The following is an 11,612-nucleotide window of genomic DNA, read 5'->3' as shown; positions in this document are numbered from 1 at the left end:
TTCCTGAAGTTTAGAGACTAAACCAGATTTATAAAGATATTTCTTATAAACCTTATAAAGATATTTGCTATAAACTGGAGCTTCTGTTTTGACTGAAACCAGGAGGTGGGGTGCAAAAAGGGGCAAGAGAACAAAATATTTACATGGAAAGACACAGGCTGTTTGAATTATCAAAAAGAGAGTAAAACCAAATCATATAGATAATGCTTTTTTTTAGTAAGCCATACATTCACTTGCCTGTTATTAAAATGTTTGATGCTTTAAATGACAGACTGAAAAGAAACTTTGTTTTTATCCATTCATGTAATCACTTTTTTAATGCTGGAGGGCTTCTATTTCAATGGTGATATACTCTGCAAACATCAAAATCTTAAATCATGGAATAATTGGGTAGCTTGTTGCATAACGATGGATTTTTCTGAAAAATAGGCTAACTTATTTGTTCATGTATTTATCCTTTTTTTGTGTGCGTAGGCCTTTTCTGTTGTTTCAAAGCTGCTGTCTCAGCATAAACTTGAACTACTGGATGAACTTGTATCAGCAGAGGTAAAAATGCTTTCCGTGTCTTATTCTGGCAACTGATTTTCCATTATGAAGTAACATGCATTCAGCCTGCCAATATCTACAAATACTGCCAGCTTGGTTTAATTTGGGAAAAACAGCATGACATTAAAAGGGCAATTGTATGTCCTGCACCTTTTTTAGGTTTAATTTCAAGGCATGAAACATAGTTTAAAGTTACTGTATAGAAAAAAATTTAATGTTCTTATGATTGGGCATAAAGACCAATTGCCAGAAAGATTGCTGGCGTACCAAAAAGAATGGAAAGGCAGTGGGTTCTGGATGGCAGGTGGAATTGCGTACCTCTGATGGTGTAGGCAGATAGATGAAGCTTTGGTGTGCGCGCCAGAATTCAGCTGAAGAAGGGAACTAGTTTGTGCTCATCCCTGCTGCACTAATGCGTTCCGGCTCCAGGCAGATCATACAGCCAATTACTGGTTTCAGCTGGAAGGCCTCAGTCTTGTGTCATGGTTTCAGGGATATGAGTGACCTGGCTGGTTAAACATCGGTGCTGTGTGTTCTGTGTTTTTATGAATTTTTAATTGCTGAAGTTGTCTTGGCCTTCCCAGGGGACGGAGGTAGCAGATGCATCAGAGTCAAGTGGAGGACATACTCCAGGTCTATGTCTGCCTTGTTACGGGATGTCAGCTTGGCCTGCCCTATTGCAACCCATGCCTTTGCAGCAAAAATTTTGGTGCTGTTCTAGTGCATCCCCACTGGACAATCTTGCCTCCTCTCTCTGAGCAGAGATAGCAATAAAAAGTGAGTTTGTTTCTTATAGTTGTTTTGAAAGAGCATCTCCTCTTCCTCTGCTCATCTTAAATTCTTCAGGTGATCAGGGTAACATTGATCCAGAGACCTCATGTAACCAGAGTGTGCAGTGGCTGAGGCTGTGATACCACACTACTTTGTTGTTGCATTGGCCAGTGAATTTTATACCTGCAATGCACTAGAAACCAGTATCTTCTACTGAAGAGCTCCTCTTGCTTCCATGCGACCTCTGGATTTGTTTGTTATTCAAATATTGGCAATTCAAGTTAGGCTAAAAACTGAGTATGAGTTAAAAAAAAAGTGCTGCACAACTTCATCTTTCCTTGTGACGTGTCTTTCTCATGTGGTGTCTGAGGTGATGCCTCTGTTCAGTTCGTGCACCACACCCTTTTTCTACTTAACACAGTTGTATAGGTCTTAGGACACTCAAATACTACGGATGTGAATGTGATATGGAACTTAAGTCCCAGAGCAATGATTTTTCAGTCTTTTCTGATTGTGTATAAACTTTTTCTAATGGAAACGTGGATCACAAAATAGCAAAGATAAACTTAGTGGTAACAGAACTGATTTTCGAGGACATTTGTGAAAGAAACTAAGAAATAATTGAATCAAAGGCCAAGAAATCTACATGTAGAGAGAAGGCAGAGTGTAAGTATGATTGTGGAAGCAAGCTTAACTGGTATTTTGTGGGCTTATGTGCCTTGCTTTGCAACTTCTGCTTTGACAGTGCCTTTTCTAAACATTTTTTAAAATACTTTGGATTTTTTGGTTTGAGCATTAAATGGATCTTCTTCAATATCACTGAATTAGGGTTTGGGAGTGCCCAAACTTCCCAGTGCATTTCCACTTCCGCTGTTATATATGTTATACAAATGTTTTAGCAATATAGCTCATTTTATTAACTGTAGTAGAAAAGATTGTTTCTTCAATTTCCTTATGAAAAACTAAGTGACAGTTTTTCTGAATTTAGGTACTTCAGGTGCTGAAGGAAAAGATTTCTTTGCTCCCTGACAACCACAGGGATGCTTTAGCAGCTGACATTGATGCAATCATGTACACAACAGAAGGAGATGTTCGTATTTACTATGATGATGATGGTATGTTTAGAATTCTAAAACATTTCAGCAATGGGCAGTCTTATTTCCTGGTTTTGCTACAAAGCAGGCATTCTCCTTACAGATGTGTTTTTGAGTACTGTTTCTCATTCCTTGTTCTTCTGTTTGTAGTTCATCTATCTATAATTACCCGATTTCCTTTTAAACCAGAATGTGAGGGATTATTGTTAATAAGTCATGGTACTGTTTTGACTTCTGTTTAGGTCTTGCTTATTCCTTTTCTTTTGTAATTTGAGATTTTTACATTATTAGTCCTTAGCAATCTCAAAACCACTCAAAAACAACTGTTCTGCTATATGCAGAAAGCTGTTGCTTCAGCAGTGAAAATGTATCTTGCAAGAAGGCTGGATAATGAAGTAGATCTTGCTGTCTTCACTTGTATTCTGCTTTCATTGAACATACTTTGTTCCTGATTTTTTTTAATATTTTTTTTTAAGCTAGTGATGAGCTCAAACAAATTTTTCTTTTGGTGGAATACCAGCGTTACTGTGCTCAGTTCACTATCAGACAGCTGAGATGGTTTATAATCTAACTATGGGTCTTCCAATGAGCATTTCAAATTGTCAGACTCAGTGAGCTTCTTACTTGTTTTGGGGGATAGGGATTTTTTTTTTTTTCTTAATTTACTCCTGAGTTTCAACTACTCTATATACTTTTGTAGTATCACTAGTTGGCTTTGGACCTTGGTGTAGCCAGCTTTTCATACGGTTTGATTATGCACAATGTCACACAACATTCATGATAAAATACATACCTTTCTACAGAGTGTATTTTTATTGTTGCTGAACAGCATGAATATGGCTTTAAATAGCTTTATGGTTCATTATTTTATCATGCATTCTTTATGGCTGAAGTCAGCTGCCCTTCCAGTGTCTCATTAGAATATATACTGGATAGCAAATAGGAGTATTTGACCAATGAGAAAAATGAGGTCTACCTTATGCTTTGTTTTATTTCCAACAGGAAGAAAGTTTGTTAGTATCCTGATGCGTTTCTGGTATCTGAATGGTGCTGACCTACCTGATGAAGTACCAGGTGAAACCAAAGTTTTCCAGGTTGTGTTTGGAGATGAAAGCACAAAAGAAAAAAGGCATCTTTTAACAGCAAACTACGAGTAAGTTTACTTGTCCTTTTCTCCATGTACATCAGCTAGCTGTGTGGAAAGCAGTTTGGGAACTGAAAGCATTCACACTCTGCCACTGCAGAACTTGGTATGTTTTAATTTACCTTGATTCTAATCTAAGTTAGTTCTCATCCACCTTTCCAGTTGGTGGGGGGGGAGTGTTTTTTGGTTTTTTTAATTTTATTTTATTAAATACCCCTTAAAGTCATTATGTTATTACCTTGTTTCTGAGCCGAGATTAGTGAGAACTCTTTCTCTCTCAGGAAGAGCAATAGTTGGAGCATTGAATGAGGTTTCTGATCCTTTCCTGTACTGCTGCAGCATTCAGGAAATAGACCAGTATCAGTCCTTGTCCAAGAAATACCCATTTCTTGTAGCACAGCTAACAGCAGTGCAGTCAAGCCAACCAGTCAACCGTGGTGCTGTTGATTTGTCATTTCCCACACAAAAATCAGAGCTGCAGTTAGCTGAAAAAGTAGCTCACGAGAGAGGACATTTAGCCAAATGCTTTCTGCGGAAAGGCAGAACAAAGCAAGCATGACCTGGTGTTCAGACAAATCATGCCACTCTGACCCAAACCCTGAAAGCACATATTAGGTTGATGGATTTTCATAGAAATGCTTGTAAATAATGTCTGTATTAGTGTACCAATCCCAGAGCAGTACAGAAATATCTGCACGGTTGGCAAAATGTACTGAAAACATTCTCAGATGTTAGGAAAAAGTGTGGATTTTTGTGAGGAAATGCCATATAATCAATGATTTCTACACCCACATTTGAAATGGAGAGATAATGGGGACTAGATGATCAGGAGCTCTGAGGCAAAGGAAAAGCTTTGAGGACACTGATGCTTTTGCTTGGATGGTGAGTCAGAGGCTTCTGAGACTCCATTAACCTAGAGAGCCTCCCCTTAAAGTTCTAAATACCTGTTCCTAATCCCCAGCAGGGAGATCTTGCAAGTATGCGTTCCTTCTGCTGTTTACAGTACTAACGTAAACTCAAATGAGCAAAGATACTAGCAGGCCTTGGAAGCTGAGTGTTAAGTATTTGGGTGTCTGGAGAATACAGTTTCCAGGAGTGGATTTGCGTGTAAGTTCAAAGCAACGAGGTCATACTGCTCTTGTCCACTATATGCAGGTTACTTTAGAGTGTGAATATTCATCCTGAAGCTCAGACTTATCTTTAGATGACAAGCAGTCAAAACTGACATGCTCAGGGAGGAAGGCGTTAATGACTACAAAAGAAAGAGGAAGATTCTTTGAAAATAGGGGTGGGCGTTTTCATTTTTCTATTCAACAGCTGTGGAATTTTCTTTCAGGGAGGTTCGGTACTATTGTTAGCTTGATCTTTGGTGCATTTCTGAAAATATATTACTTTTTAAAGTATAGTCCAGTAAAAATGAGTATTTTCAGGTAGAATGCATAGCACGTGATTTCCCATTACAATGCAGTTGCCATCTTATTAAATCAAACCCTTTATTTAGAGATTAAGATCTGTCACAAAGCTGTATTCATAGTTACTGCTGTGAAAACTTGAGTGCTGTCTTTATATGCTGTTGCTGCTTGATCCTGTCTGTGGGATCTGAACCAAAACACTCTCAAGTCAGTGCACTTTGTTTCTTGCTATGGAATTAATTTTGATCTTCCATTCTGGGGCATAATCATCAGAGTCAAAGGAGCTTTTACAGGAATAACTTTGAAGTAAAATATTACTTCATGATTTCTTGTTGGTGTTAGTAGCTCTTTAAAGATTAAGTAAATTTTAACTCTTCACTTACTGTCTTTCCTTTTCCAGGTTCCAAAGGGAATTTACAGAAGGAGCAAAACCTGACTGGACAATTACACGGATTGAACATCCAAGGCTATTAGAATAAATGCCTTTTCCAGTCTTTTTATGTACCATTGTAAATGTTCTGATGTAACAAATATCAGGCTTTTTTTGGTCTCTTTTTTTTCCCCTTCCTGCCTTCTCCTCCAAAAGAGGGATGAATTTTGTATGTTTGATTTCCCAGAATTGTTTCTGAAACTTACACTATGCTGCAGCATTACAATAAAGCCTTTTCCCTGGAACAGGCTAGTACAAGTTTAATTAGTACTAATGCTTTTCCAAGGCATTTAGACAGTACAGTTTCATGCAGGCCAGCATTACGGGTATGTCGACTTCTTATGTTCGGAGGAAAAAATGGTACTACTTGAAGATAAACAACACTTTCATGGCTGGCGGCCCTTCTGAGTTATTTTCATATGTTTCTTTTTTCCCTAGGGACTGTACAATATATAACTGCATAATATGCAAGATGAAATAGAGGTAGATGGACTTCTTTAGATTGTCTAGCCTCAGCAGTTCATTTTGAGGTAATCTTGCTTTTGAATATATTTGAGATTTAAAAAGTTAGAGCCATTATCAATATTTGCTACAGGACTGGAGTAAGAAGAAGTTTTAGCATTGCACTGGGAAATGGATCAAAGATACATATGTATAAAAACAACATTCCTTTCAATTCAGTAACATACAGGCCATTCCAAGTTTAGAAGTTTATGAAAGAAAAATCAGTTGAAAACATAAATTTAAAAGAGAACCTAACAGTGAAAGTAAATGAAGTACTCTGAAATGCTTGTTGAAGAAATGAGAAAATCATTAAAATTAGATGTCGCAACTTACCAATTTTCCAGTTCTTAGATTATCTCAGTTTCTGGAACACGAGATCCCTGGTGTAAGTAGTTTGAGATTTTTATATGCACATCAACAGGAGATCATCATAACAGTTTTTTTTAAATCCCCTATCTCAACTTTAAAGATAAAGCTAACTTTCTACCCAGGCATGTTGTGGACATGTGCAGTGTTTTGAAAGTGTAAAATAAATATAATTACTGTGATTCACAGTCGGTGTGACGGAAAAGTATAAATGAGTTTTTCTGTAGTTCAGCACTTTTGATGCAGTGATTTAATGAGAAGAATGTTTAAAGCTTATCAACAAGTTTTTATGTCAAATCTTGGAAAAATAATTATGGTATTTTGCTTTGCCTTAGCAGCAGCATCCTGGCCTTATAATGGAGAATTTGTGATTTGTCCTCTGGACAAAGTTCAGTGATGAGAGAGAGGCATCTTTCTTTAGGGGAGAAACAAAATTAGGTATTTAAAATTATATATAGCTATTTTGTATGCAGTCAGGCTGGAAAAGTTTGAGGTGAAGTGAAAAATGTTCATTATCCTGTGGGCCATTTGCTGGAGTGATGCTAAGTGGTGCATGTCCAGTTTGGCCACGGAATGATGTGCTGCAAGAAGCTGCAATCAGCCATATTTAACATTGTAACAGGAGAAACAAGCAGAACACTAGTGAAGTGTGCAGATGTGCTTCTTTTAAAAAGTCATTATGGAGTAAAAGATGACAAAAACTAGTGAAGCCATGTTTGTACTCAGGAGTGTCTTCTTTCACGTTAAAGTAACAGAGGTCTATGTAGAAATGCTAGTATATCTTAATTTTTAATTTGGGTTACTTTATTAGTATCTTTTTTTTTTTATTTGGTGTATCAAAACAGGAGCCTCTGTCATGACTGATGGGGAATTGCCTTTTTATTAGTGTGTGCTCCGTTTTTGGAAGCAAAGGCCAAGTAGACCCTTCTGTATGACTAATAATGGAAAAAATTGTTTTGTTCACTATAAAATTGTGACTTGATATGAACATGCTCCAAATTCGTAACATAGTTTTGCTGAAAAAAAGAGATGTCATTGGAAATTTACATGTGCTATTTTATTCTTTCAAAATTATGTTTATGTTTAACTCTTGTAGGTTGGGGGGAGATGGCTGTTGGATGTTTGGGCTTCTTTCCCTCTAATCTTCATTTTAAAAATTATCCTGGAGACTAAAATCTCCATCAGATGCAGAATTACTCATGTCCTTACTGCACCACAAATAAATCAGAAAGGCACATAAATTACTAAGCATACTGTACTGGAAAGTGGTTTGCTTACACAGTGAATAGAATGATGTAATTAAACTGGATTTACAGCCTAATAGTGGCTTCATGAAAAACCACCCACCAACCCCCTGCAAAAACACCCCACAAACCAAACACAGCTTGGAAGAAATGGACAAATCTACATCTTAAAGAAGAAGGCACTGGAGTTTACAGGAGGCTTTGACTCCTTTTTACCTGCCATCCATAAATTCTCTGTCATAGATCTGTTTGTCATTGCAACTAATCAGACTGAAGTGAATGTCAGTGAAGGGCATTTGTCATCCTATGGCATCTGCATTTTCTCTTGTGGAAATACTTTTCTTCCATGTTGCTTGTTCTGACAAAACAGGAACTACTGGTTTCTATGTTGCCAGACAAAAATATCTACCCAAACTTCCTATTATCTAAGATAAATGTATTTTGTGTCTTCAAGCTAGCTCCTATGAATATATTTCTATATACTACAAAGGTTGTCCCAAATTCTCATGGCAAAAAGGGTGACTAAAGGATTATTTGCTTCATCTTGATCCAAGACAAAGATGAAGGAGAATATTGTCTTGTAATTCGGTATTTCCAGTGCGCCGTTCAAACACCTTACTCTAAAAAATCATAATACTAACTTAAGTGTTACCGAATTTTAAAAAAGAGCTAAAGGAAGTGTTTTATTAGAAACATCTTCGTGATTTAGGAGTAATGATGCTGAACAGGGAACACTAGAACAATGTGGGGATCTCTGTCACAGCATGCTAGGGCTCCCAAATTCTCTTGCTGATATGTTTTGGACATTGCCTTAGAAATTGTAGTGTTGAAGGATTTGGGTATGCTGTATTGCCCTTCCATCTCTTTGCTTGACTCCCATTTCTGTTGCTTTAAGTCAGGAGGACAAGTACGATTCTAATTTTGTTGTACAGCCTGTAAATCCCCATACATACTGATCTAAAATATTTGCAGTTTTAGCCTGCAAACTTCTTCATTCAGACCCCAGTAATTCTTGAAAACAATGTTACTAAGTTTGTTAGTGATTTTTAGCATAAAATTCATACCTCTGTTAGCAACACTGACATTTCTGATTCCTCTTAGACAGAGCAGTGAGGCCACAAGGTGTCTGGACTATGTTTGAACTGGGGATGGAGATTGAAAGTACCACGTTCTTCTCCCCTGGGTGAAGTCATGTTTCTTTAGGTTCATGTGGGGTTTGGGAAGCCTTTATTTATTTATTTGTTCATCTGAAACTGTGGTCATGTTTACTAATTACTGACACTGCTCAACTGTAAACAGCTGCTTGGCACAATTTCAATGCATGAGTCTAGATCTTGACAAGCACTAATTAAATCTGGCCGACAAAAACCCCGTTAATTTGCACATCCCACTCACCAGTAGATGGCCTTGGTCACAAAGCTGTTGTGGCTGGGAAGTGACTGGCATCAATGAGATGTAAGACAGACAAAAAATAAGTTGGTAGAGGCATTGATTCTCATTTAAGCACTATTTGTATCGTTTAGACTTGTCATATTAAAAAGTCTTGATATTCTTACTGGCTTTCATCCTGAGTCAATGCTACTGTCTTGTGTTCTCTCTGCAGTGCCTACCCATTTTAAAGTGGCAGTTTAACAGTGTTCTTAATATGAGAAATATAAGTTGTACGTGTGAATTCACACAGGCACCTTAGTGCATGACAGTAGCAAACCTTAGTTTTATATTGACATTTTAAAGTACGTTTATCATGTTGATTGTGGTTGCTTTCCCTCCTGTCCCAGCGTTATCCGGTTAATTTGGGGGTCACATTCAGCTTTGAAGGCATGTTCAAGCTTGACCTTACCTTCTCTTCAGGTTATATTTAGTTAATTATTTCCAGGTCTTATGGCTGGAAAGCTGTTTAGTAGTAAAAGTCATACTGTTTGTCACAATAGTGATCACACTCCCTCAAAACTTCTCAAGTCCTGTGCTTGTCTTTTTAGTTGTGTGGTTAAACTTGTTTTCTGCCCCGTGTGCCTCATTGGCTGCAGGTGGGGGCCTTTGGGAGCCCTCGCAGGCTGTAGTCACATAATTTTCTGAGATGAGATGCAAGTGTGTGTAACAGGAGGTGTTTCCAGCCAGCGTTGTTCTCCCCTCACGTGTGGATGTGGTGAGTGGTCTCTGAGTGCTGGACCATGCACTGGCACAGGTAACTTGGCTGTTAGAAAAGCAAGCATTTCCTACATAGCTGTGCTTTCATTTTTCTAAAGGAAAGGCAGCGGGGCAAATGGAGTTGTGCAGTGAGTACTGACCACAATAGGTTATAGGGGTTTGCCTCCTTGACTTTTACCCTTTTTTTTCTCCCTATTGTTGATGTGCTATTCTTTTGGGTTTTTACAGTCCTGCCAAATAAGATGGAGGAGGTTGAGCAAGTCACTATCTACATCTACAGTATTGTTGAAAACATCCCCTTTGTCACAACTCTGTCTCTTAAGTGTATTTTGTCTGAATTCAATGATGTATGCTTTTCCTAATACAAAGTCCTCCTATTGAAGTTGATGGGGAAACTTACGGATTTTAATGGGAGCAGACTGAATGCAACTTTTTTGCTGCTTTTGAAGCTACTCTGTCAGAAATAGAGGTGAGATAAAATTAGACATGCTGTAGCTTCTCTTGTGTACCGTTTCCTCCTCCCTCTGCTGTCACAGAAGAAGACTCTTGATCGTGAGCTTGGTACTGTAGTGCTCAGAATCTGTGAGGGAAAGGAGCAGGACAAGCAAAGTGAATGCGTAAGCAAGGTCAGGTCACAGTAGTGTCAGGCTGTTAAGACAAGATTGTCCATTGGACAAATCTGCCTTTCTGGCATTGGAAATCTTCTATTCCCGATTTGCTACTGTTGCACCTGGCCCAGGAGCTGGCATTTCACCAAGGATGCAGCCCTTTGCCTCAAGGATATGGGAGATCTGGCACATGTAGGGAAGCAAGTGTTGACTTGAATGTTCCTCTAAATTATGTTCTGCAGTTGGCAGTAACCTTTTACATAACAACCTATACTTCTACTCTGATTTGTGTATGAGGGAAGGATCTGAGTTTCCAAGATTAAAACTGACGTCCAACCTTAAGTTTGCAGAGGTTGCGGTCTGACTGGGGAGGCTGCCCAAGTAGCTGTCTCTGCCTTACACTGATTAGCAGCTGGCACATCCCTAGAAATCAGGAATGAAAAAGGGGAGGAAGGGAAGAAGGGAGGGAAATGCCTTGCTAATCCCTCTCTTCTGAACTTTCTGGAACCACTTGGCAAGCACAGCATCCATAACTTAAGTACCAGCTGCCAAGCCTGGAGACTAAAGCTTCAGAGTTGCAATTTGAGTACGTGGGTAGCCTTGTTAAAGCCCATGGGTCTGTCGGAACATCAGTTTATGTGCTTGCTGGTGGTGTTTTGCTGTTTGAGGGTCTTCAAGCTTCTTATCTGCAGTACAGCCAAACAAGGTCATTACTTGTGATGTTATATTTTGTAATGTGTGTATCATTTTATAAACTGAGAACTGATAGATAAAAATAATTGGCTTTCTCTCTGGCTCTTCCAGAGAGAAAAAGCTTGAGAGATTGCAATATAAAGTGAAAAGCAAGCTAATGAAAATGAATTTGTGTAGTCTGTAACTCATGTCATGCAAGGCATTGACCATTAAACAGGTGAACACCTAATCACTGCTGGCTTGATTGGGGTGGAAATTAAGTCATGAAGAGATCTGCCTTGGATTGGCAGCTGCCTGAAATCTCATTTCTTGTATGTTCAAAGTACGTATATTATTAAAATCTGTAATGAGCTTAGTCAAGTACTTTGTGCTTTTTTATTACCAGTGGGGTGACTGTCCCTTAGGTCTACCTCAGGCTCAGTACCCTATAGCAGAACCTTCTGAGCTCTTAGCCTGTTCCCTATGTTTTTGTCATTAGTGTCATTAAGTCACCTTTTTTCCTCTGAGATAAGAGATATTTTTCATAAGGTAGAACAATAGAGAAATCACTGATCCTCTGGGTGCAGTGGGCACTGCTTATTAGTGTAGATTAAGATTTCCATTGTTAATACACAGAGTTCTTGTATGGACTTCTGCTGGGAAGTGCTTTCAG

General features: G+C 38.4%; 1 protein-coding gene across 1 annotated transcript; it reads left to right on the top strand.

The window, feature by feature from the left end:
* Window positions 1–474: 474 nt before the first annotated feature.
* On the top strand, window positions 475–5,803 carry LOC104627472 (chromosome unknown open reading frame, human C2orf47; the record flags this gene model as incomplete). The annotated part of the gene is made up of 4 exons (XM_010295751.1): window positions 475–546; window positions 2,306–2,432; window positions 3,414–3,564; window positions 5,368–5,803. Coding segments are annotated over 4 exons (429 nt in total), but the record flags the coding sequence as incomplete, so codon positions are not given.
* Window positions 5,804–11,612: the final 5,809 nt, after the last annotated feature.

The sequence above is a fragment of the Phaethon lepturus genome, unplaced genomic scaffold (assembly GCF_000687285.1).
Source record: "Phaethon lepturus isolate BGI_N335 unplaced genomic scaffold, ASM68728v1 scaffold4631, whole genome shotgun sequence".
In the NCBI taxonomy this organism is placed as follows: domain Eukaryota; kingdom Metazoa; phylum Chordata; class Aves; order Phaethontiformes; family Phaethontidae; genus Phaethon; species Phaethon lepturus.
This window is presented reverse-complemented; position numbering and strand designations above follow the sequence as displayed.